The sequence below is a fragment of the Vanacampus margaritifer genome, chromosome 14, assembly GCF_051991255.1.
Source record: "Vanacampus margaritifer isolate UIUO_Vmar chromosome 14, RoL_Vmar_1.0, whole genome shotgun sequence".
Classification (NCBI taxonomy): Eukaryota; Metazoa; Chordata; class Actinopteri; order Syngnathiformes; family Syngnathidae; genus Vanacampus; species Vanacampus margaritifer.
Window position 1 is genome coordinate 13,451,087 of NC_135445.1, and position 27,799 is coordinate 13,478,885.

At 40.1% G+C, this 27,799-nt stretch overlaps 1 protein-coding gene across 2 annotated transcripts; it reads left to right on the top strand.

Annotated features, from left to right (window-relative positions):
• The first annotated feature begins 113 nt into the window (after nucleotides 1-113).
• On the top strand, nucleotides 114-27,799 carry gnaz (guanine nucleotide binding protein (G protein), alpha z polypeptide). 2 transcript variants are annotated; one of them, XM_077585493.1, is made up of 3 exons: nucleotides 114-411; nucleotides 17,072-18,301; nucleotides 25,962-27,799. In XM_077585493.1, the coding sequence occupies exons 2-3, from the start codon at nucleotides 17,579-17,581 to the stop codon at nucleotides 26,304-26,306; spliced, it is 1,068 nt and encodes a 355-aa protein (XP_077441619.1). In that variant the 5' UTR covers nucleotides 114-411; nucleotides 17,072-17,578; the 3' UTR covers nucleotides 26,307-27,799. The 2 variants fall into 2 exon arrangements, with proteins under 2 accessions (XP_077441619.1, XP_077441620.1); XM_077585494.1 differs by lacking the exon at nucleotides 114-411 and adding an exon at nucleotides 485-946.

Consider the following 27,799-nt stretch of genomic DNA (forward strand, 5'->3'; position numbering starts at 1 on the left):
TGACCATTTCCCCCTTCTCTCTCTCTCTCTCTCTATCCCTGCTGCTGACTCCTCCTTCCATTTGTGTCCTGCACTCCCTCTTTCTGTCTCTGACACACACACACACACACACACACACATACACGAACACAGACACACACACATACAAACACATATACACGCCCTCCACCCCCATCGCTGCAGTGTCTCAACTGCCTTGGAGCAAACGAGAGAGGATACAGACGTGTAAAAGGCACATTAAAGATAGAGACAGACATGTATGTGTGCGCGTGTGTGTTTGTATCTGGGAGTATGAGGAAGATATGAAAATGAAGAAGTGTGATTAAAAAACTGGATTGCTCAGAGGCGTTCACCGCGCGCAAGGGCTCATCTGCAGTATCCTTTGTAAATGGATGCTGGCGTGTGAACACGGTAAGGCTAACTACTACTCGGACGGCTGTTTGTCTTTCTTTGCATGAGCTCCGTTGCTAGGCCTGTTTTGGGACACGGGAGGACAAATGCGGGACACCTGTGTGTGTTTTGGGTGTGTTTTCCCACACAAAACAGACAAGGTGATGTAGAGATGGCACGTCCAGCCCCCCTCCTCCACCCTGCTAGCTGTGTGCCAGTGGACAGTGCTATCATATCCTTGCTATTTGACTCATCACCAAAGAGCATCCTCCCGTCTTTAAGGATGCTTTCGCTGCATCCGAGTGTTAAAATCTCACAGTTAGCTTATGTAGGGCAAGGGTGGGTGTGTGTCCGTCCGGGCAGCGAGGCTTGGAAATAGGGGACGAGTAGAAGAACCACATGATCAGGTGTTAGCTTCAGAAGGCGCTGGATGGGATGGACAAAATTCATCTTGAGCGTTGATTTGCAGGCACTGGGAGAGATCGTAGCCGACCGCCGCTTACGTCTGCGTTACATCGTTATTGATCATCCTTGACTTGATTTATGGATTGTGACGGTAAGACAGTTTAAGCAGCCTTTCATACGTAGTTTATATATTTTTGTACTGTGTGCTTGTGCTCCATGCCTGAGAGACAGGGAGGGAACCGTTGCAGCTCAGGGGTGGAGGGGCCTGGGGTGGCGGCGGCGGCGGCGACGGCGGTGGTGGGTTAACAGTAAGGAGGCAGATGGGGCAGAGGGGCGGAGGTTGTGATGCTGCAGAGAGAAAGAAGGAAAAAAGACGATTTGGATAGATTTGCTTGTAAAAAAAAGGAAAAGGCTGCTCTTATCGGAACGCCGGCTGCTTAACGTGACAACGTACACAGACAGGCCTCAAAACGTCATAGAATTAAGGTAAAAATGGTGGATAAAGTCTGCAATGCTTCTCAAAATGGTTCAGGAATGTTAGCTTGCTTAAATGTCTCTATTGTTGCGTTGTTTGCGAAGGACGAGAAAGGATAGGAATATTGATCAGTCTCGGTCTGACACATGGGCTTTTAAGGGTGGCTGGTCTTAATCAAGTCCCTGTTCAAGGTTTTTTACAAGTCAGATTTTGTAGCTTTCCAGCTCGGTTTGTTATCCAAAATGTGTAACTCATCATTTGCTGAGTTGTGTCTATTCCTTCCACTTGGCACTCCCATTTGATTAGTTCAACATGTCCGAATAACATTAGCGATGTGGCAATGAGGTGCTTTCCACAAATGAGATGGGAGAAGGCCGTGTTTCTTTTTGGAAGCTTTAGGACTTTTTCTGTAACACCAATTACCGGGAGCAGCAAACACCGTGGGAAATAATACCGTGTGTATCTTCCTATATTTCCACCTGTTTGCACACAGTCTCGTCACTGCTAGGAACCCAAGAGGAGGCCAGCCAAGGTCAAGCTCACTGTGACAAAAGCTCTAATCAGCCTTGCAAGCTGCAGTAACATCTGAGTGGCTTTCCCCCACCAATCAGTTTACTTTTTTCACTTGTGATGTCTGCCGGGAAAAGATGGATGAGGGCCAAGTTGATGTACAGTACAATAGCAGTGTGTCAAGTGACTAAAGCTCAAAATCCTTAGAATAGTTTTTATTTCCACGCAAATGCATTGGGAACACTGCGTTCTACTCCAAATTAAAAAAAATTGAAAAATGCAATTGTATAAATTTTACTTTCCTGTGAATCACGGAACTAACTTTTAGTAGTACAGGTTTACAACGTAGTCGGAACATGGCATTTAAAATATTTAAAGTAGTAAATCGAAAAATATGGCGCTAAAAGAGTGTGCCCTTTTTGTGCCATGTGACGATATGCGCTCCGCAAATTTTCCTGTCTCATAAATCAAAGACCCATTATACAACTGTTTCTGAGAATTCGACCAACATCTGGAACCGGCATACCAGCCAACGGACTACAGTTCACATTTCTTCCGCATTTCTTGGCTTTGTTAGTAACTTTTTTTGTGTCACATCCAGAGGTGGGTAATAACGAGATACATTTACTCCGTTACATTTACTTGAGTAACTTTAAAAAAAAAAAAAAAAAAAACTTCTAAGAGTAGTTTTATCAAACAATACTTATTAATTACTTTTACTTGAGTAGATGTGTGAAGAAGTAACGCTACACTAGAGTCGTTACCCGCTGCCCCATTCATACATTACCGTATTTTCACGTAAGTGCTCCGCTTGACTGACTGTGTGGAAGCATTTCCGCGGACACTAGTGATGTGACGTTTCCTAACGAATCGAGTCTTGAACGTCATCTTCAATGTGAGATGAGAACCGAGTCTTAATAGACACCCCCCCACCGTTTGCTTTTGGAGGGAGCGTCATTTTCGCATATTAGCGCCAATCAAACAATTAACTTGTAAGTGGGTCGTTGAAACAAGCAAAAAAAGAAAAAAAGAGAACACTGCACATTGCGCATGCCTGCTTTAGCACCATGACAGAAGTTAGAAGACGAGCTCAAAAAGTTTTTTATTTTTTTTATTTTATGATTTCAAGATGCCAGCATTTGCACATAATTGAATGTTTTTGTCCATCTGATGACATTGTTTTTCAAAAAATAAATCAGACTATATGTTCAAGCAGTTACTCAGGACTTGAGTATTCTTTTCAGCGAATACTTTTTTATTTGTACTTGAGTGCTTTTTTTGATGACTACTTTTTACTTTTACTTGAGTGATATTATTTTTGAAGTAACGCTTCTCTTACTTGAGTACAATTTTTGGCTACTCCACCCACCTCTGGTCCCATCACATGTTTACTTTTGGAGTAAGACTTGCCACTCTAAATTGTTAATCTTGTAGAATTAGAGGCTGACATTTTTTTGAGATTCCTGCGGGATGGGAGTCAACTTTACCTTTAATCACGGGATTGGGACAGGACAGGATAAAAAATTCACGGGAGCAGACATGAGCGGGATTATCCAGTAGGAGGGAAAAATAAAAAACTCGGACCAATGTTTTTGTCTTTTTTTTTAACACAGCTGACGGGAGCGGAATGGGACAGGATTAATTTTTTTACTATGGTCCGGAACTGGGACAGGACGGGATTTTTTTCTGTGCCTGCTGATTATTTGTGGTCAATGGCTGGTTGAAAACTCAATTTCAAGGGTATTTCCTCCTTGGCATGTGGGAAACCCTCCGACTGAGAACTAGAGTTATTATTAAAAGTTATTTTTTATTATTTAAAGTTTTATGGCTACAACTAAATTGGGGGGATTTATATATTGGGTTTATATGGCAATGATTACATCTTCTGGATATGAGGTATTATAGAAAATGTGTTTCCTCAGATTTTAGTTTACTCCAAACATCCATCAAATATATTAATGTCATAAAGACGATAAATAACATTCCATTATATTAACATGAAAATGCACAGGCACCCAAGTTTAAGCACAACTTATTTATTTATAACCTTCTAAATCTTTGAACCATACTTTCTGAGAGGTTTTGTGGAAGCTAAAGGTAGGTTTCAGGTGCACGGCCATCTTGAAAATGGGAGTTGACACAGATGTTGCATTGACGAATCAGGAAAAGTGTAGAGTGCAATAATAGACGGCCGCTTCCATGTCAAAATTGGAACTAAACTGTGTTTTCCAATACAAGTATTCATCTGAAAAATACATTTTCTTTTTCTCTATTCATTTCTGTGCTTGAGTTACAAATAATTGCAGTTCTCAGTATTCAAAGTGATTCATGATCCCCCGGCATGCATCAAATAAGACCAACAACATAATACTAGAAATATACAGCACCCATAAGAACAAATTTGCTTTCATCATTCCATCCTACTTTGCAGTTTGCAGTTTTTGGGACGAGAAGTCACTCAACTCCATGCAACATAGATACGAAGCAGTTCTCATAAAAAAAAGTAATTTAGACAAATATTCACAGAAATGCTCCTATTTATTTGAACAGGCTAAAATGGCTTTTTATTTCACTTTCTGTCAAACACTATCAAATTGATAAATTGTTCTTGTTTGGATTATGAATGTGTCTAGTGCTCCCAATGTCAAAATAAAAGCTAAAAGACTCACATTTTTATTACTGTGAACACAACCAAACAAAGGCTAATTTGGCACTCACTTTTTTGTTTTCAAACAAATGATTAAAAATGTTGGCAAAAAAAATACGAATTTTGATTGAGCGTTTTTGGTAAGTCCAAAAATTTTCAATTAGACAAACACAAGGCGCATAACTGAAACATGAGGCCTCCTTCGCAGCTGTGCCGATGGCAAATGCTTGCTCTTGTTGCCACGGTATGCAGCCAGTGAAATGATTTGTATGCATATAAAACGAGAGCAACTGTGACAAAAACCTATGTTGAGCTGACCTCCTTCCAACTCTTTTGTTACTTGCTTCATTCAAGTCCAGTGGGTGCCATAATGGCTGGGGACAGCACAGGCAGACTTTGATTTAAAAAGGACAACAAAACTGTAGAGAGGTACACGGTAGTTGCTCATACACTGCGGACATGAAGGCCCACTTTAACGCCAACAAGTCAGCACAAGTCAAGTGCTCAAAACCGCTAAAATGGTTGCCTTTTATAGGGTTTGGTGTCATTTGATGGGGGAAAAAAAGCTAATTGCAATGTGTTAGAGTATTTTCTGATATTGCTGTACAGTGAATTTGGCACCCTTGGATTTGCATATAATTTATTTTTTTTTCCCCTCCAAAACCCCCCGCTGTTTTTGATGCAAAAACACATATTGAATTAATTGAATTGTTTTGGTTTAAAAAAATAATATTCGCCCCCCCCAATGCATTTCAATGTATCTTAATTGTATGCGGGTTTTCACTCTTCGTGGTCCGGCATGGTCCCTATCGCGTATGAATGGTGGGGGTCCACTGTACTGTACCATTAATATACTGTACAAGCATCATTTCCATATTATGGCTGTAAAATGATCTATTTTGATCTATTTTGTATCTAAACTTCCAATGAAAGCACGTTTTATAACAAATTCATCACGTTCTGTCTAAGTCAGCCAATACATAAAACTGTAACACACGGTGACTGACAAATTCAAACACATGATTTTCGGTACTAAATTTGTCTCCATCATGTTTTCTTTTTATCATTTATTATCAGACTCAAGAATACCGACAATGATATTTCTGCAGAAACAGATGTGCTGCATCTCTTTCTGCTGCTTCTTTGTCTTCAAACAAGACAATGCGCTCATTCAGCTGGTTCAGCACTGGTGTTTATTTTGGGTTCTGGCCAGGTAATAGGACAATGCGTCTTTGCCACGACATAAAGAGGACTAATAAATAACTTGAGGCTCCATATGTAATCAAACACAATTTTAGGGCAGGGGGTTTGGTGACGGTCAGCGTTCTGCTTTGGTGTTGTATAAAACAACATCTGCTCGACGCGCTTTCTTTCTCCTTTGACCTCCCTCTCTTTCACTCATCTCTGCCCGTCGCTACATACAGGAGGCCGTCTGTTTCCCCGCTGAAGGCCAACAAGTCAACGGGCCTTCACTTGCAGCACTCAAATGTGAGAGGGCAGCATGAGGGAGACAAACAGACCAACTTTGTGTTCCATTGCACACACATAACACTGGTCATATGACAACAAGGAGGCAATGGAGAGGAAGGGGAGGAGGGGCAATGGCGGTGGTGGGTTGATGAGGGAGTGCTATTGCCTGCAACCCGCGGCTGAGATGATGCTGTGCAATGAAAGCAGTAAAAAGGCATGTGTGTGTATGTATTGTATGCCTTTATTAACTCTATACAGGGGAGCCACAAAGGTCTAACACAATCTGTTCCAGCCAGGGCCAAACTGACATTTTAACCCCATAATTTCAAAAAATATATAAAATTTTCAGGAAAAAATATAAACATAAAAAAAATCAATAGTGCAAAAAACAAAAACAAACCAATATTACTGTTCATCCATCCATTCATTCTATACTCCACTACCCTGTTAACTTGAGTTAAGGATCACGGGTGCAGCCTATCCCAGCTGATTTTGGGCGAAAGGCAGTCTATGCCCTGGAATGGTCACCAGTGACTATGTTTACATGTCGTCAATATTCGGGTTAAAGTAAAAATTTCAGTTCCTAAAAGATTAGGAGTAACCCATTTACATGTGCGACATGGTAATGTTATCGACCGCCGTCCAGACCATGACGCACCAGCAACATGATAATGATGTAATAGATGTAATTTCCACTTTTTCCGTATTTTCTACCGTTGATGAAAAAAAACATTATTATCGTTTCACTCACCACACTAATACAGAAGTCGTTTCCTGCTTGTTACAAACGTGTATTTCTGCGCTGCGTCAAACTTGAATGCGCGAGACAGCCAAGATTACTTGCGAATAAATCATGTGCAAAATACAAATCAATGCCTCCTTTAATCCAGGTACCTGTTGAAAAATTCAGGTTACAAAAGAGGTAAATCAGGGGTCTTATTCGGGCTTTAAATACATGTTCGGGTTTTGCTCCTGTTGACATGGTCTTTCAAAACCCAAACATTGCCGATATTCGGGTTTTGAAAGGGTTATTGAGCTGCATGTACTGTAAACGTAGACAACCATAAAGCAGAAGTGCATCCTCCTGTATGTTTTGGTGATGCAAAAAAGTGAAAAAGTGTGTGTGTGTGTGTGTGGGGGGGGGGGGGGGGGGGGGTTCAACATTGACAGGAATTAATCCCTTGATGGTGTGAACCGAGGTCAAGAGAGATTTGAGGTAGTTTTGCGCAGCACTTGTGCAACTTTTAAGGCGTAATTTACTCCCCAAAATTGTTACTAAATTTTGAATTTTCTTATATATTCCAATATTTTTTAAGAAGGTAGGTCATTAATGTATCATGCACAAAAAATGAGTAGTATAAACAAGCTGAAAGGGGCTTTTGAGTTAGCTGGAAGAAGATACTTGGCGCCGCATGGAATCTGTGCCTGCAAAGATAAAAAATGCCAAAAATGTCTTTGTTTGAAGGAACCTGAAAGTGGCTATTTTCTGCCGCTGAGAGTTAGCACATCTTATCTGTCATGACCCAAATCAGTATCGCGCCCTATGAGAGTCTGAATGTTTCTATGTATTAATGTAGCTCGCAGACAATGTTAGTACAATGATCTGGTCATGCGGCACACAATTATCAGCATATCTGTACTTATTGTTTTTCAATTGCAAATAAGCAAGTTTAATTAGCAATTAAACTTCTTAATAAAAAAATTTGCAAAACTAAATTTTTTAAGTAAAATGCATCATTTTGGAGATTTATGTGTAAAGTACAATCTACTTTGCTAAAAAATATTGATGTGGATGAAAAAGGATAACATAGTACTAAAATTGGGCCTAAAATTATTCTTCATACAAATACTTGAATCATGACTTCACTACGAGTGACAGACTAGAGCACATTCTAATTTAACAACAACATTTTTTTTTTATTATGTCACCTTGGGTTGGAAACTGCGGGCGCCCCTGTATATTTATTTGAGGTCAGACCGCAAAGCAGACATTCAGTGAACAAGTGTGTGTCCACCTTGTGCCATCCTTATCCTTTCGCATCTGACGGTCTGCTCGTAAACTTAGCCTGTGCACAAACATTCCATTGTCAACACTGACTGGCCTTGTGACTCAGTGTGACCCGCTAGATTGGCAAAAGGGGAACACAGCCACTGAGCATCAACAACGTTAAACAGGGCATTATCGGCAAAAGAGAGCTCGCCCCCGCCACCGCCGTCCCGTCCCCGCCTTTAAAACGGGCCACTGTTTTTGTGGAAGTACAGCGAGAACACTGCCCTTCATTGTTTTCCATAATGAATGAGTTGCATCCTCACGTGTGCGCACAGTATACAGGCATCCGTCTCTGAAGTCTGCCTTCAGCGTTGCATAACAGCCACTAGCTAGGTACATGCACATCATGTAGACCTATCCAAATATAAGATCTGTATTCACAATTTTAACTTTACAAAAATAACTTTACAATAAAAAATGCTCAGTTTTCACTATCAAAAATACATCAACATTAAAATTGTAGTTCTGCTATTCAAATTCAGCTGTCAGCATCACAGTGCAGTTCTACAGCATTGCAAACTGCAACAAAAAAGTGAAGACCGGTAAATTTAGGCCCCAAGCGATCTTATCGGTTGATATTACTCTTTATCAAAATAATCAAAATCGGATGGAGTTATGCCGATCAAACGCTGTTATATTTGTACTTTCGCATGAAACAGTAAATGCTGTTCAATGTTGGAATGACTCCGAATGATGTCCTTGCACCATTTGCCCCCTAGATGGATCTCTGATTCCATTACATCCAGTAAACGTCTCGGGAGACAGCTCAGATTGTGTATTTTTTCGAGATTTTGCGCCATTGTGCACTCGCCAACAGGTTGGAATTGACGATTGACGGAAATGCCTACCTCTGATCGATAACCGATAAGCTCCTGCTGTCTGAAAATCAGGGTGTGCCCGTTTTTAGGTAGAGCACACGTGCGCTGTGTATGAAAATCGAGCCCTAGAAGATGATTTGCACTGGACTTCAAGTGTTTATAAAATCCACAAGTTTATAATAAAATCATTGTTGTAATGCTGGAAATCAGGCTTTCAGGCTAATTTCCACTTTGGATGCTGTCGGCCCAAAACATTTTTGAGGTGATTTCTAAGCCACGATGGAAAACTATTTCCAAGAATTTCACTATTAAACCCCCCCAAGGAATACAAAAGCAGCAGATCTCCTTTACTAACACTACATTGCATTTTGTACAGAAAGCTAAATCCAGCCAAGACTGTCATTAGGCAAAGCATTTTGATTTGCTGCGATTATCAAGCATGAATGAATCTGTGTTGATTAAGGAAGCTTTCAACATAATCCACCAGAACAAACCCTCACGCGTTTGTCTTTTCACAGCAGATTTTTGTCATGAAAAAGTCCGTTATTTAAAAAAATAAAACTTGAATATATTGATAAGACAATACAACACCTGATTGACAGATGATAAATGATTATAATCTTACTATTTACTCTCAAGACTATGTAAAGTGAATTGAGAGAATTATTTCTAAATCAATTTGACGATAACGTCTTCAGTTATCCCTAAACATGTGCAAAGACTTAGAATAATTTAGTACTGAACTGTTGAGATATAGCATTAAATTATTTTTTATTTTTTTACAATTTTCATTTTTGCTTTCATTCCACTCTACCACGAGAGTGTGCAGTTATCAAACAAGCAATGCCTACTCCATGAAAAATGCATCTTCCTTGGACGCCTCAATTTATAGAACAGCTCGGTGTTGTCATTCAAATTCTCTCCTGCAGTTAAGTTGAAACGCAAAGCATTGTGCGTTTGTGGGGATTCAGATTATTCATCGGACACGCTCGCAGCTTCTGAAAGCTGAGAAAATGTTTCAATTGTTGAGCATTTTGAGGTCTAGGTTAGGTGCTCTTTTGGTGATGAGCAGTCTTGTGCTTGGACCAAACACACCTTTCAGAATTACGGCCAAAAAGTTTAAGTTCATTGGACCAGAATTACCCGCATCTGTTTGGAAGATTTCAAGTATCTTTGCTTTTTCTTTGTAAGATAAGGCTTCCATCTTGCCACCTACCCCATAACGCAGAAGTATGAAGAGGAGATCATATGTACTAAACAGTCTGTACTTACCATAAATAACTGCAGCTCCTTCAATATTGCTGTCGGCCTTTTGGCAGCTACCCTAACCATTTTTCTTCTCGTCGTTTCATCAATTTGGGAAAATTCTCTCTTTCTTGATAATGCCATTGTTGTGCTATATTTTATCTACTTGATGATGGCCGAGGTATATTTAATGCCTTGGAAATTATTTTGTATCCTAATTTACGCATACTAGAACATCTGAACTTTATTGTGGTTAATTAGAAGCATTTTAAATGGTACGTCATTGTGATTGGTTCGTTCTGAACGCAGCAACATCCCGACTTTTCAATTGATTCATAGTTTTGAAATGAGTAATTATGGTCCTCATTTTCTATATCACACAAAAAAACTGGCATTTGCACAGGGATGTGTAGGCTTTTAATTATATGTGTGTGTATATATATATGTCAAAGTACTGCTGCTATAATGACCGACGGACAATTTCGTCCAATTAAGTGTGTCCCCCATGCAGCTGTAGAAGAATAAAAATGTAAAACTACCATTAAGTTACAAATACTGTCCAATGCTGCAGAAAAAAACACACTGTCTGACCTATATCTACTCTAATTGTGATGTAAAGTGGGACCAACACACAGCTCTGACTCATCACACCGAAGCAGGCTTTCTAGGTTGGGAGTACTTCGTGTTTGGTTCCTCTAAGGCACGCAGAAAAAAGCATACAGCTGCAAAATTAGGCATGCTGCTTGTGTTCAAAGGCATTGCATTATACAGTTATAATGTGACAACGTTGTGCAACAATCCGGGATGACACTGATCAATCATTCTCTGGCTGGAACAATGAAATTGACTGTTTGCTGTTTTTGTCCCACATTCCAGGGTGCACTTACTGCCGAGCAATAACATCACATTTCTTCAACCTTGAGTCTGTGAATTTCTATTTTCCATTAAAGGTTTCACTATACACACAATTCAATACAAATTAGAGGGGAGATTTAATGTCAATACTACTACAATAAGTATGCATACGCTGGTGGAAATGTATTTATTTTAGGGATCTGGAACACAAACCGTGAACCCCACTTGTAGCCCGGTTGAAAGTTAGAAAATAAATGTCTCACGACAACAGTTTAACACAAAATTCAGTAGTTGAGCATAACAGCATGCATGTAAAAGTTTAAAGGGGAAGTCAACCTTAAACATTTCTTGACAATAATGTTATAAGTGACCTCACTAGTCTAAACATGCCATTCTGATTAATATTACATTTGTGGAATATGAGTCATGAAGCAAAATCCAGCCATTTTTATCCAACTCAAAGGGCAGCCATTTTGCCACTTGCTGTTGACGGAAGATGAAATCACATTTGCTTTGGGCTCAGGCAGCACCAATCACAGCTCACCTGTTTTCTGAAGCTGTGCTGTGAACGGTTGTTACCTGAGACCTGAACAACTCGGACGTCATTTTCACTCGACAGGAAGTGGCAAAATGGCCGCCTTCTGATATAGATAAAAACTGCTGGATTTTGCTGCTTAACTCATATTTCACTAACGCAATATTAACCAAAATACCGTATTTAGACTAGTGTAGCTGCATATTTGTCTAAAAAAAATGAGGGTTGACTTCCATTTTAACTCATTTACTCCCAGCCATTTTCACTGAAGCAACCCTCTTCACTCCCGGCTGTTTCACTGGATTTAGACAGATTTTGCAAGGCCCACAGAATATTGTGTTCTATTGCTATAAAAACATGGAACCCACCAAGAGAAAGATTAGAGTCTCTTCTGGAGAAAAAGAGCTTGTTGCCAAATGGCCCTGGTTGATCTCTTATACTCTGCTGCCAACTGCTGGCCATTAAAAAAAAAAAAATTATAACTACGATTACACAAATAAAATAAATACGTTTTTGGGACATTGCAATTTAATATAGAAAGTTGTTATACGTTTTTGGGAGCAAATGAGTTAAGGATCAATGCCTGAAATGGAAAATGAAGTTGGTCATTTTGGTGTGATGTAAAGTAGTAATTTTAGGCAAATTCCTTGGCCCGGACTTTGTTAACGAAACCAAATTATATATGCCACAATTGGAAGTGGCTATCCTCGACAGCTGTAATGAATTTTGCGGCACGCTAAATTGTAAAACCTTCTTGCCTATGCCATCTAATGTTAGAGCAGCATGACATCAAAGTTTGATGATCATTTCGAAGATGAAAAGAGGGTGCGAAGGCCGAGTTATCATTATTTGCAGTTTTAATTTAATGTTTCGCTCCGTTCGATTGAAAATGCAAAGGCATGCTGGTATTTATGATGGGATGTGTTTATTGGCTCCTGATTAGAGGGGCTGCTAACGAACAGCGACATTCAATATTCAGCCCTCAGAAAGAAAACAAATTGTGATTTATTGGAATAAAACACGCTGAAATGAAGCTGCGCATTCCTTGTTGACTGTTGTTCAGCCGCAGGTAACGGCCTGTTTAAACTATCAACAGCGTTGGCTGCAGACGTTGAAATTCACATCCCTTTGAAGGAGGCGCTAATGCCCGAGGACCTTTCACAAGGGTTCACCATAACAATCGTCACGGAACCCTGAAAGTCACCTTGACTTTTGCACGAGTGTGGCATCTGTAGCAAATACACCATCTTTGCAAATAAATATTTGACACCAACATGTGCTTATCTCCTATGTCACACGTTCCAATCCCTGCTCAACATTTTCCTCATTTGAATTCCCCATTATCCCTTCAGGAAAAGCCGGTTGGCTGTGTTTATACTAAACAGGCTTATGTGTCACCTTGTGGTGGCTGCACAACGTGGAAGACAAGCGTAGTCGAGCGGAGCAAGCGCATTGATCAGCTCACTAATGCATTGCTCATTCATCGCATACTGTACATTAATAATGTCCTCCAGCAGCGCCTCGTCTCACTCAGCTTTCTCTTGCATGGCTTCAGGACTCCTGAATAAAGTGAATAATCACATTACCACTGCTATTGTCATCTGCCGCAAAGATTAAAAATCTAATATGATATATTAAGATTGGGTCATAATTTCCCACTATTTGACACCAAGGCTGATTTTGGGGTTGGATTGTGATTTGAGTATTAGTGGAGAAAGTCCTCTCACTACCACCTTTTAATAACAGGCTGTCAGGTGGAGTGGAGTGAGTAGCAAGATGCCTTTTGGCTGATTAAATGACATGTGAGCGCTTTTTTATGTGTGCCTGCACTGTGCTCCCACTGCAAGGTTTTCTTGTCAAATATCTTCAAGTGCGGCAAGGATAACCCTGCCATTGTGAGGATGTACGGCGGATGGTGCTGAGCAAAGTTTGAGCGTGCGCTCTAAACCTCGAAACAAAGGAAGTATACAGTCATCTAAAAGTCACACACTTCCTCCGCATTCAACTGGTCTAAATACTCAACACAAAAGCCAGTCACACCATTAGTTACTTGAATGGTGGAACACAAACACTTAAATTGAACGTAGGCAAAATCTCAGGAAAATAAATATGTCGCTTTTACGCACCTATTTCAAACGTTTAAAGTAGGGGTGTGCAAACTACAACCTGTGGGCCATTTGCGGCCCGCTATCCATTTCCCAGTGGTCCACGACATATACTAAAAATGGCATTTGACACAGTTTAAACAAAATGTTTGGGAATGGTCAAAGAAGGGAGGGTGTTGAAAAAAATAGGTGCCACCATTACAAATACATTGGTGTATATACTGTAGCATTTTATGCAATAAGACATATAAATTATTTGTACACATTTTTCAGGACTAAACACAATTTCACTTCATAACATTACGAGGCTCTTGCGTCTTAGTTTTCTGTATGTGGGCCTCAAACAAAAAAGTTTGGACACCCTGTTTTAAAGTGTCAAATTTGATGTAGGACAAAATGTCAAAAGCTAAAACAGTTTTATGCCAGAAACAGCTTGACTCCGGAAGAATACCATTTTCTACGAGCACGACATTTGAAAATACAAATAAATCTGATTGCATTCGACCTTAGAGGTTCCACTACTGCATGCATACATATTGCAGGCCCGACAGCAGGTCAATGCTAACTGGAACATTTCATTGAATTCCAAATCAAATGCAAGCCTTTGACTGTCAACTCGCAACACCATGGCTAAAACCTGCACCTTTCATTATTCTTCAGACATCATGGTTTGCATTTCATTTATAAATGTTTTTATTTTTTTCATTGGGAGTTCCTCATCTCTAAAGACCATGCATATTAGTAGGATTGTATCTGATGTGTCAGCCTCAGTGATACACATCAAGCTACTGCACTTTTTTGACAAAAAAAATGCATATAACGTAATACCCTAGATAGGTTTGTTTATTTACTTTAATCATATATATTTTGACATTCACCAACCAGCCCTTCATTATGCATTTATTCTAATGATTCACTATCACTGCTGTAGGGTCGAACACGTTGCATTCCAAGCAGCTTGTCCTCGTTGCGAACACTCCTTTAAGAATAAAAGCCAAAGGAAAAAAACAAACAAAAAAAAAAATCTTTTGACGTTTGCTGAACTACAGTCTTGTAAGGTTCCTCAAAGTTTTACAAGACATCACTCATAGCAACCTTTTTTGTATTTTATTTTGCTCTACTTTACGACCTCTAGGAAATTGTACTTGGGGATTCACTCTATTACATCCACATTTGACTATTATCCAGCAGCATGAAAGTCAAACACGGAGCTCGGTTGCGACTCAATAAACCACACTGCATCTGTATTACTTTCTATGACTGTTAAGTTTCTGATTACAATGCATCACTTTTGTTATGTGCTACAACGTTTTTCAGCGGGACATATTAATGTCAGAACACCAAACGTGGTTTGAACAGCAGAGAAAGGGTTAAAAACTGTGTGTAAAAAAAAGTTGTACCACACGCCTCTTGGCTATCACATTACCTTGGCACTCATGATGCATTAGGACGCCTGCCTGCAAACACCTCCTCTTCATTCCCCAGCAAGATGTCCATCTTACCTCTGAATTTGATGATTTACAATACTAGCGAATGTGATGTGTGAGATATTAGCAGCAATGATGTACGTTAGCATTTTGTTTTGCTCAGCGCTAGACAACCTTTTAATGAGGCTATGATGAACGTCAGCATTTTCTTTTTTTCTTTTTAGCTATCTGCACTGTTGGCAATGTCGTCCCTCACAATTATCCAATGTGGTATAAAACTTCAAAAGGTGCAATAAAAAAAAGGACTTCATGTACAGCTTTAATAGCGTCTCAGAATCTGTACATTAAGTCTGTGTTATTGAGTGAGGGTAGTCATGTGCCTGAAGCCGTTAAACTACGCTCTCCCTTGTGGAGATATTTTGTTGGGGTTTTGTTCTGTTCTATTTGTCCTCTCACTCTTTTGAAGAACAGACCTTGCTTTCCAAGCTCAGAGAAATGCCCTCTGTCTCTCTTTCTCGATCTGATAGGTTGGCAAAGTTGAGTTTTGCCAGAAAAACGAGGCTAAAGTAGGATTTCACGTTTGTTACTCTGCCAATAGAGAATAGCCTGTCTCATTATTTACCACAGGCTATCCCTGCACCAGCAAAGCGGAACTTTACTAACATCTTAAAACATATTAGTTTTCAATATTTTTTAAGGAGAAAACCTCTAACTCCCATCTAAAACATGCCCCGAAGGACCAAAATGGAACCAGATCTGCATAAAAATAGTTGTACTTTTCCACCAATCAGCGCAGTGCATAACTTGGTGGATAACATCAAGGAAGTCTGCAAGCAGACATTGTGGCATTAAGATGCAGGAGGCACCTGCTGGCTTAAGCCTGTCATTTTCCCTTGAGACAGTAAATATGTTTTTTTTTTTACCAAACGTTTTGCTGAACCGGAGTCTGAGAACAGGAGGACAATATCCAAAGGCATTAAGTGTTATAGTGAAAACAACTAAACATGTTTTTTTTTAAGAAATTCAACTCGCAAAATTGCACTGCTGCTTTATCGAGACCGCTTTTCTACGTAGTACATTTGACCTTGATCGTGCCTGTTGGTTTTATGGCACCAACCAGTGAATGTTTTTTATAATACTGTACATCCGTCTCTCTCTCTCTTTATATATATATATATATATATATATATATAATATTATTGTCAGTGTCATTTACACACAGACACTGTAAAATCCAATGAATAACACTCCCTTGTGTATACACAAGCCCCCCAAATCAATCACCCTTAAAAACATTTTTTTCTCTGTACTTACATAATTTGAGGAAATCCTTTATTAGACTTTATTAGATCATTAAAGTGTAAATGCTTTTCATATGCAAAATATTAAAACTTTTTTTCAGATACCAATATGATAACAATACAAGTACTCAACTCGAGTGGTCACATAAAGTTGTACCACTTGTATTTTTGACACATAAAATTTCCCCCCAAAATAATTCCAGATAATTTTAAAGAAAGCCCTATATATCCCAATATAACATTAATCTATAAAACTGTATGAAATGAATAGCACTTTTCTATTCTTCTAATTCCTAGTTCTTTATCGTAAACCAGCCATAAGAGGGCAGCCGATACTGGTATCGGCCACCGTCGCGAGTACTGATACCTTAAAACAGGGTTCACCAATTCCGGTCCTCGAGGTCCGGAGTCCTGCAGGTTTTAGATGTTTCTGCCTACCAATACACCTGATCAGGATCGTTAACAGGCATGCAGATGAGCTGATTATCTGAACCAGGTGTTTGTGGGCGGAAACATCTAAAACCTGCAGGACTCTGGACCTCGAGGACCGGAATTGGTGAACCCTGCTTAGAGCTGGTATTGGCAACGATACCAATATCTGGGATCAGTTCTCGCCCATCCCTACACTTTTTCCATACCTATCATTAAGCATTTTAAAAATCATGTTTTTGAAAATATTGTTCATTTCATTTATGTGTGCGTGCGTGTTTGTTTGTTTTTCACAAAAAAAGTGTAATTCACAAGATTTTACAGTAATTAGATGCATGACGATGTCAGAACCAGCATTTGGTGTGATGTCTAAAGAAATTCACATCTTTTCTCTATTGTGTTTTACCAGACTCTAAGAAGAATCTCACTCTGGGGTGGATGACTGCAGTGGGCTGACAGGGAAGACGCAACACAGGAGCCATGTGGGGATGGAGTGAGAGAATTTTCCCAATCGCACCCATCAAGCCCAAACACTCCCTCTACTGACAAAAGCTGAAGGTAGTCCGCCTTCCTCCAGAACTTTTCCTCAAGTGGAGCCCCCTGCTATGATCCCCAGCTCCCTTGGCTTCAGCAGGCAGTCGAACCTCAGTGCAAGGCACTGTGTGGGCATCCCACAAGTCTGGGTTTTGCCCACACAGGACTCACAGACTGCCCCGGAGCAAAAAGAATGAAACACTCCTGAGTCACTCATTTCTGCGGAGGCTCTCCCGGCTGCTGGTTGTTCTGACGTCGCACCTGCCTTTTCGCCCAACAATACTCGGCTTCCTCCAAAGTTATCATCACTTCTTCTTTGCAATTAGTTCACCCATCAAGCGGCAGCACGAGTTCCTTTGCGCTCACCACGTGGTGGAGGACCATGGGGTGCCGTCAGAGCTCGGAGGAGAAGGAAGCGGCTCGGCGCTCGCGGCGAATCGACCGCCACTTGCGATCGGAGAGTCAGCGGCAGAGGCGCGAGATCAAGTTATTGCTGCTGGGCACCAGCAACTCTGGCAAGAGTACCATCGTCAAGCAGATGAAGATCATTCACAGTGGCGGCTTTAACCTTGAGGCCTGCAAGGAATACAAGCCCCTTATCCTGTACAACGCCATCGACTCGCTCACACGCATCATCCGTGCCCTGACCACCCTTAAGATTGACTTTCACAATCCTGATCGCGCCTATGACGCTGTGCAGCTCTTTGCCCTCACGGGGCCGGCTGAAAGCAAGGGTGAGATCACTCCAGAGTTGCTGGGAGTCATGAAACGCCTCTGGGCAGACTCAGGGGTCCAGGAGTGCTTTCAGCGATCCAATGAGTACCACTTAGAGGACAATACTGCTTACTACCTAAACGACCTGGACCGCATTTCTGCGGCTGAGTACATCCCGACAGTGGAGGACATTTTGCGATCTCGTGACATGACCACTGGCATTGTAGAGAACAAATTCACCTTCAAGGAGCTCACCTTCAAGATGGTAGATGTAGGTGGACAGCGATCAGAGAGGAAGAAGTGGATCCACTGTTTCGAAGGCGTGACTGCAATCATTTTCTGTGTTGAACTGAGTGGCTATGACCTCAAACTCTACGAGGACAACCAGACGGTAAGAAAAATCCGTTGTAAAGCTCTCCACAGAAAGGCATAGATCATAATTCAAAGAAGGTCAAAGTATCCATGAATCCGGATTACGTAAAAAGGAAAGTAACATCTAAATTCCTCCGCATGAACACAGAATCAAACAGAAGGCATTCTATTTAGCCATAATCCCGATATAAAACTTCAGTCATGTAATGATTATTTATGAAATCATTATTAAGGGTAGACAATCACAGACACTATGGAGCTTTTTGTTTAGTCAGTATTGAGGCTCGAAATGCAATTTAAAAAAAATCTAATACTGCTTTATTTAACTCGCTGCTATTTTTTGGTATCTCTTAGCATGAAGATTGCAGTACGCTGTTAGCGCTAGCCGGTGTTACTATTCCAAGCTGTGTATAGTGCTTCTACATACTTTTCTGAATGATAAAATGATCAAACCATAATATTATATCCTTGACTTGATGCTATAACACAGACAGCCACCCAAGATTCACTTTGCATCAAGGCAAATACATCCACTCTGATGTAATCTAGTAAAAACAAAGCTATTTGAAATGTCACTGACAGAAGAAAGACGTCGGCGTTATCTCTTTCTCATGGTTTTGGAATTTGAACAATTTCTTGCCCATAGTATATCTACAGTTTTTCCTTTTTTTTTTTAGCTGATTTGGTATGTGGTGTTCTTAACTGCCTTTTTGATAGAAGATGAACAATGGGTACTACAGTTTTTGGTCAGGATCACCTAAGGGGTCAGCTATTTTTTTATAATTCCACATGTGCCTTTTGTTTCTTAAAAGACACCCCTGTAAACACCCAAAGGCTTTTCGAGCATTAACTAATTAACTAACACACGAGCACAGAGAAAACCACGTGGTTCCTTGTGGTTGGTGAAGTGAGCTAATAATGCATGGGTTACAGACAAAAGTTTAACAAAGACAGGAAAATGGAACGAATCAATTAGTTTTTTTTTTTCCAGTTTAAAAATAGAGTCTGTGGAGAAAAATCCAGTGTGGTGTTAATTGAGTTCACAGAACCTCGTGTGAAGCTTTACCTGTGAGATTTAACAGGTTGCAAATGCTCTTGTATCTCTTTGGGAGTTCACAGATGCAAGGGGGAAAAAAAACATTTTACAATTTCCAGACTGCTAGCTAGAGAGCAAGAAAGTATAGTTTTAACAGTCCTATTAGCTTACTGCAATCAACAAAATAACACTAGGGGCTATGTGTTTGTAACATGTGCGCTTACCCTCGCTGTAAAAAATCGCGCTCGGCATAAAAACAGGCGCATCTTCATTTTCATGCTAGCCTAGTTTACCGTGTTCGGGAATTTGGCAGACTGTACTGCGCCTCTCTGGGTGTCCTGGCAGACCAAGGCTGTTTTCTATTACGCGCCTTCGGTGCACCTAACAATTTGGTGACAGAAAGCAGGTCTAAGTTGTGGTGCAAGTTTTGGTGAATTTGATCAAGGAGCAGGCAGACAGATTTTGTGCTCCGCTGATGTCACAACGCAACTATGCGGGAGTGGGGCAGGGGGAGTAACAGACACGAACAATTTGGTTGAATGGTAGTGCCTGCTTTGCAACATTGACCTGTAATTACCTCATGCGAAGTGAAAAGGACAGTGTAGATTTTAGTGCCATCTAGTGGTGAACTAATAGAATACAACAACCGTAATTCAAAGTGTGTGCACTTTCTGTCAAACAGATCCCACTTCGCAAGCCTAACATCAATTACTACTTTTGCAAAGTTCTTCTTCGGGTATACATAGCAGAAAAATGGCGGTGAAACATCTCAGCCTCCTGTAAGGCGCAGCGCGACCAATATAATATAATGAACGATTACTAGACCTACTATTATATAAAAAAAAAAAAAAAAAGTATGCAGTTGTGGTAGTATATGTTTTTTTGCACAACATTGAAATTAATAGTGTAATTTTTAAAGTGAATAGACACTAAAAATAAAAATAAAACGTATAAACACTGTCCTTATAAACATACTTTGCGCAATTGGATCTTCTGCATGGACTTCAACGCGCCTCTCCTGGGCTGAATTTAAAGGGAATGGGTGGAGCCTTTTCAATTGGCCTGGAACCAAGTTGGCTGTGTTTACTCCCACAATGGCGCAAACGGACCTTTCTAACTGTAACTGTCTACAAAAAAATACCAAAAGAAAGAAAACTCCACCCTTGTGCCCAGTCAAGTGAGACTGCACTTTGCATTAATTTTACGTTAGGCACAAAAAAGGGCCCTGAAAAGAAAATGAGCAATGATAGAACAAATTCGAGCAATGGAATGAAATTGTTTTAATTTTGATGCACCAGATCACGCAAGACTTAAAACACACCATAATTACTCGTCAACCCATTCCCAGTTGCATTTTCCCTGTCCCATCCTTGTCCTCATAATGAATCGTTACCATGGTTACCGTTGCCTAGCAACAAGCCAGTCAAATGCTCCTAATCCTGCAATGTTGACAGTGAGCTGTGACTAGGGAAAGGAGGATGAGAAGGGAAAGGCGAGAGGAGTATAAGGGAGGGGGGGAGTCCAACAGACAGCATCACAATAGTACAAGGTGTGTCAGAAAAGTAGCAGGACTGGAGTCACAAATGATAGATGAAATACAAATCACAAAATACAAGATTGCTCATTTGAAGTAACCCCCCTGGAGTTTAACAGCCTTTTCATACTGCATTTAGCATAGCGCAGTAAGCCGTCGACCAACTCATTCTTACAGCGTTGCATCAGGAAACACGCCCCAAATGAAAAATTTGGGCGCAGCACCGCTGTGAGGACTGGCAGCGCCTCCAGTAGGAGAGGTGGTGGTGGTTTGATTTCATAATGCTAACAGCAAGAATTTTGGTGAAGTTGATACCATCCACATCTTCAAAGTGGATCCCCTTGATGACCCCCTTGAGCTTGGAGCCTGGTCGGCTGAGTTTAACCGGGAGATGTTGGACGCTCAAGGCATTGTGAGCGGGCGCCTTGTCATGGTGAAGTAGCCACGAGCTGTCCTGTCACAACTCTCACCTCTTCTTCACACTAAATGAATCACAGGATCTCTATGAAGATATGCTGATGGGCCACATTGAAGGGGGAAACTTGTAGTTTGTGTTTGAAACTTTTTGTGATGCCAGTCCTGGAACTTCTCTGACACACTTTTAAGTGCATGTGTTGTGTGCCATTGTACCTCAGTAAATGTGAGGACAGGTATGTGATGAGGCAGATTATGAAACGAATTAATGAAATTGCTGCAAAAGGGATGTTTTAATTGGATGTGAATGACCAAACCATGTAATAAATACTATGAGAGTAACCTAAACGCGGGCAGCACGGTGGCTGACTGGTTAGCACGTCCGCCTCCCAGTGCAGAGGACGTGAGATCGAGTCCGGGCTTCGGCCTTCCTGGGTGGAGTTTGCATGTTCTCCCCGTGCTTGCGTGGGTTTTCACCGGGTACTCCGGTTTCCTCCCACATTCCAAAAACATGCATGGCAGGTTAATTGAACACTCCAAATTGTCCCTAGGTGTGAATGTGAGTGTGGTTGTTCGTCTCTGTGTGCCCTGCGATTGGCTGGCAACCAGTTCAGGGTGTACCCCGCCTACTGCCCGAAGCCAGCTGGGATAGGCTCCAGCACCCCCGCGACCCTAGTGAGGAAAAGCGGCCAAGAAAATGGATGGATGGATGGATAACCTAAACGCAGTTTCAGTGCTATCCTCTTGATTATGATTTGGTCAATCCAGCGCATAGAGTGTTAGTTCCCCCCCCCCATGTTCCCAAAAGCAGTAACTTTGTACATAACACAGATTGCCCCTTTTACAGGCACACAAGCAGATGTCTGTTGCTGTCTCAAATTGACTACTGAGACAGATTAAGACCTGACCAAGTGCTTAGTAAATAGATTACAACAATATCATGCAATCAAGTCGTTCTTATGACATAACAGCGTCTACCAAAAAATCAAACAGCTTCACTAACAAGCTGTGGTTATGAGTTTGTATTTTATAATACTGTGAAAGCACTTCACTGTAGAGGGTGTTTCTATTCTGTACAGAATGCTGGCAGTGACACAATTAGGGAATTGATACGGCTTTGAAAGCAGTACCATGTATTGAGCCGTAGCTGACATGCAATGATATTCAATGAAGCTTGGACAGGGGCGTGAACCCAATGACAAAGATTGCGAAGGTAATAAAAATATTGTACTTTTTTTTTTTTGTTCTAATGAGATAACAACCATAGCGATATGGTACCACCTAAAAGGTGGAGCTAGACAGAATCATCACTTTCATGTGATAAAAGGAATGAAATGGGAACCTTTCCTGAAACAAAGCTTTTCGTGATTATGTAATGAGAAACCACGTGCCAAAAAGAAAGAGCACAAATTGCTGGACGTGCGCCATCATTACCGTTATTATCGCTCCTCTTTGCGGAAAATTAGAGCAATGTGATGGGATGAAATAACGTACTGTAATTCACATTGATGCCATCTGGCACATGCTCCCTGTGGTGAAAAACACAAGCCAGGTCAAGGTTTATTAAGTACAGTATGTAATAGTATATACCATAGATACCATGGTGAGCTGTACTGATTTGTACTGCGCGGTAGAATGTCTTTTCTAAGGTTTAATGCTTGTTTTGTCAGTCAAGCTCTGACAAGCAATACCAGTCTCTGTTGTACTGCACAGCATTACAAAGCTGTTATTGTTGTACTGGTGAAGACTGAAAATAGCAATGTCATATTCGGATCTTGCAACAAACATGAGCTATATTTCGCAGTCAGTGATTTTAAAGAGGGATTTGGATGATACAACCCCACAGAAAAATAAGATCCGCAAAGCACTTGCAGTTATTCTATGTGTTTTTCATTCTATGCGCAGCAGCAGCATACTTACAGCATAGCTGCCCACATTCACAAAGCCATTAGTAAATAACAATCAGGGAAAGGGGAGTGATGTGAATAATGTATTTCTCGGCAGAATGGGAAAGGTGGCGCTACACAAACAAATTGGATTTATTATTACAACTAGGGTATTATTCAAATCTGTGAATTACGAAGACGTGACTGTTGATTTGAATTATGCTTGTTTGCAAAAGAAATTGCCGTAAACACTAGTGAAAAAGTACTTGCTCCAATTGTTAAATCAGTGGCTAATCACATTTTTTGGAAAGCTGAGTTCCTTTTCAACACCCAAGCCTGATTACCATTATTATCACGTATAGTATGTAGAACCTCAAAAACATCTCAAAAAGCTGCAACATAGTGCCATAATCTAAAGAAATTCAAGAACAGATGAGTGACAAATGAAATGGCATCTGTCTTGATACTATTTATAGTTATATAGTGGCGGAGAGTTGGTGGGGGGCGTGAAATATTTTTTTCTACCTGGGAGGGCATACCCAAAAATAATTGAGAGCCACTGCTTTAGAGGTATATTATACACAAAAACATTTAACTCTAGAAGTTTCGCTGTAATTGTCTATTCCTACCAAATGAAGAGTGTGGTATGTTTGCATGCATAAGGGTATGAGTTAAAATTGCCTACTGCACAATAGCCGTAGAGGACAGGTGGAAAGACGAGCGGCTTCCTGGGCTCAGGTGGTCGTCTCCTGTTTGGACACTGCAAGGTGAAGGACAGCGGTCAAACGACATGTTAAACTATGTAGCGTACAATGTTGAGGGACCAGCCTAGATCCCTTTTGTTATGTACTGTACTGTTTAGGTTAGAATGAAAGTCGAGCTTTTGTTCAAACTGCATAACAATTAAGAGAATGTGAGTGGAAAGGGATTACATATGACTAAATAACGGCCAGCTTAAACTCCTCTGTATGAACAAGGGTGGAAAATGTTGTCTAGATTGAGTTGTTTCAGAAGACGCCAGTTCAAAAATACATATATCGGTATGCAATCCTATACAGTGTTTGCATTTCATTCATTTTAATCATAAATTACATTTTGTATTTAATTAATTATAAATATGCAGCTTTATGAGTAAATGATCTTTTAAACCCAGCTGCTGTATAAGCTCTTTTTTAGGTTACACGCAACTTTGCATTGTCATAATGGTTGTCTTTTAATCACTGTCCAAAAATAGTGCAGTCGCAACACCGCTGTACTTAAGGTTTACTTTGCATCTGCACTATGATTCAGGAAATATGGCTGCTTCTGTGGCCAGTGTGTAGGTTCAATTAAAGCTGTTGATCAAAATCCTCATTAAGAATTCTTTCTCCTTTCCCTCTGGTCCATCATCTTAAAAAAAAAAAAAGAATTCAGGATGTGCGGATCTTGTGATTGCTCGGAGCATTGTGTTATTCCTGTAACCTTTTAAACAACAGCCTTCCATCTGACAAGGTCCCAGTCACAAGCTATTGGCCTGTCGCCACATGCCAGCAGCCGCCATGGGAGGCTCAACATCCCATTTTTCTTTTTTCTTTCTTTCTTTCTTTCCTTTCTGCTGTATGTCGAACATCACATGACGCCAAACTGTATGAAAACAAACATTATGCGTATGTACTTGTTGCTTATGAACCACAATCAAGATAATTTGCTACCATGTGATTTCAAGTGGGGCAACTGGCAATAGATGGCTTTTAAATTTGCTGTATCTGTATGACTGCAGGCTATAAGATGCACCCTGTAACCTTCCATGTAACTTAAAGTATAGATTTAAATTCATCATTGTGGCTGTGCCTCATTTATGAATAAAGTTAGTGTTATATTTCTGTAATTTCTGAATATTTAGGATACTGTTCTTGTCACTGTAACACCAAACAACAATCTGGGTTGATAAATTCTCTAGAATCACTTGAGAACCAAGCCCAGTACAAAATATGCAGTTTAGTCAGATGACGATGGAGTCAGTAGGACAGACTAAATAACAGCATTGTGTCATATTTTAAATGGACATTTTTTAGCTGTTTTTTTTAGTTGGGTTTAAAAAAATATCAAATCGATTTTAATTTTGGAGCCTGATATCGATTCATAAAACCATGAATCAATGATTTAAATATTTATTTATTTATTATATACATTTTTATTTATTTAAATATTTTTCCCATAAAATCTTTTTTTTTCTTGAAATTTACTGTACACGTAATTTTTTGTTTTTCAGTTCAATTCAAAAATGTTATTTCATTCGTTAAAAAAAGAGATGAAAGAGGACAGATTAAAAGTATTTTCTTACATTTATGAAAGACCTGTCTTATTGCACTTACAGACAATTCAGAATATTTTTAGTTTATATCTACCATTACTGAATTAGAATTGTAAAAAGATTTTCATCTCATTCTTGCTGACGTTTTAAGTGATCATAACACGTGTTACTTTAATTGTTCTTATATCATTTAACCAGTTACTGCCTCTGCAAAATTTTATTTGGAATTTAATAGAGTTTTTATTATGTCCTTGAATTGATATTCCACTCAATATTGGATTGAATTGAAGTGAATCAAATCGAATCGGGGAAAAAAAATATCTAAATCGAATCGAACTGAATTGAGGAAATTAGAATTGATACCCAGCCCTAATTTTCAGTGAGAGCATGTTGAAATCAGCAGGAGTGCGCCTTTCAAAACACCGAGGAGATTTACCATAAAATAAATCCATCCGTCCATTTTCTTCCACTTTTGGGTGTCTGATTCTTCCTTTCCTACCCCTTCCCTCTGCACAGAGCCGAATGGCCGAGAGCTTGCGCCTCTTTGACTCCATCTGCAACAACAACTGGTTCACCAACACTTCGCTCATCCTCTTCCTCAACAAGAAGGACCTGTTGGCTGAGAAGATCAAACGCATTCCTCTGACAGTGTGCTTCCCCGACTACAAGGGCCAGAACACCTACGAGGAAGCGGCCGTGTACGTGCAGCGGCAGTTCGAGGACCTCAACCGCAACAAGGAGACCAAGGAGATTTACTCGCACTTCACCTGTGCCACCGACACCAGCAACATCCAGTTTGTGTTCGACGCTGTCACGGACGTGATCATCCAGAACAATCTCAAGTACATTGGGTTGTGCTAGGACAAGACGTTTGGTTGGTGGGTGGGCGGTTGAACATGTATGTGTCTGTCTGATGGTTAATCGAGTTGATGAAGTGCAACAATGACAAAAGAAATGCGAATGAAATGAGATAGTGAAGGATGGCGAGGATTCAAATGCTTTAGTTGGTCAAAGATGGGAATTTGCACCCAATGTGTTTGCACTGAATATGAGTATGCAGGTACACTAATAAACACACACACATTTATGTTTGGTTACACAAGATTAAGAGTCAAGCACTTGATGTGGCAACACTAGACATGTTAGACAGTTTCCCCACCTGCCTGCCAAACATAAGACAAAGTACTTACCGGGTGGCTTTCCTTAATTTTGTTTGCCTGAGGACATTTAATGCTGCTTATACAGGAAACATTTGGGGCAAAAATCTATGTTCTCTTTGGGAATTATTTTTCACTCTTAACAATGGTAAACAATGAGAGTTACTGAGGGGTCATAGGAGGAGTTTTGTTTCTTGGGGGGTAGACATGATGTCAAAGGGTTTTTGCCACACACAAAAAAAAAAGGAAACTGCCACACTTTTAAGTTGAGCTAAAAAAATATTTTCTACGCACTATTTCTGTTGTTCTCCACCTAACTCTATAAAGGCTGTTCTGTTCCTCTTTTGTTCTGCTTTTTGCGCATTAAAAAAAGAATCTGTATGGCAAACCTGCCCTTTATAGCAGGCCATTGACTTACAAGGAGTGTTATGCTCGATAGCGTCAAGTGTTCTCGATGATAATTCTACTTTCCAGCAAAGACGACAAAAACAGTGCCAAGATCAGTTTGTAAATAAAACAGACAACATCGATGACAATTATTTTTGTTTTGTTTTTATGGATGAAAAAACAACAACCTTAAAACATGCATGATTTTGTTACTTTGGGATACTACTCTATTTTCCTTGGAATTTTGTTTTTGTTTTCTTAGGTTCAAAAAATATATCCCCAAAAATATATAGTGAAGTCAAACACTGTGTAAGATTGTACAGTTGTCAAGAGAGGAATCTATTGAAGAGTTCTATTGATATAATTGCAGTGATGCGGATGTTATGATGGTTTAAAAAAAAAAGTTGATTATAAGTCTCATTCGCGATAGCGAGAGGCGAAAAAGGACAATGGGAAATGGGAAAAAGATGACGCAAAGTTCAATCTTCCTTGCATTCTCTAAGTGGAACTTGTCCAACAGTTGGTATGATGTGTAAATATACTGTACGGTACACTCTTTGTCTAAACAAATAATAATAGTGGTTGAGTTGGGAGTCTACAAGAGACAAAGAGAGAAAGAGAGAGAAAGAGAAGGAGAAAGGGAAATTCCACTCCTCCTCTTAACCTTTCTTTCCGCTTACGATGTGCAAACAACTAAGCTAAGGGCTTCACGCTTGACTTTACAGGATGTCCATTTCAAGAAAAGAAACAAATACAATTAAAACTAAATGAAAAAGGACAACTACAAATAAAACAACTTATGCAAATTTT

What these genes read in the sequence shown, in the direction of transcription:
- gnaz (XM_077585493.1), top strand. Translation starts at nt 17,579, where the DNA reads ATGGGGTGCCGTCAGAGCTCGGAGGAGAAGGAAGCGGCTCGGCGCTCG. An exon ending in TCTACGAGGACAACCAGACG is followed by an intron (nt 18,302 to 25,961) that starts GTAAGAAAAATC and finishes CCCTCTGCACAG; the next exon opens with AGCCGAATGGCCGAGAGCTT.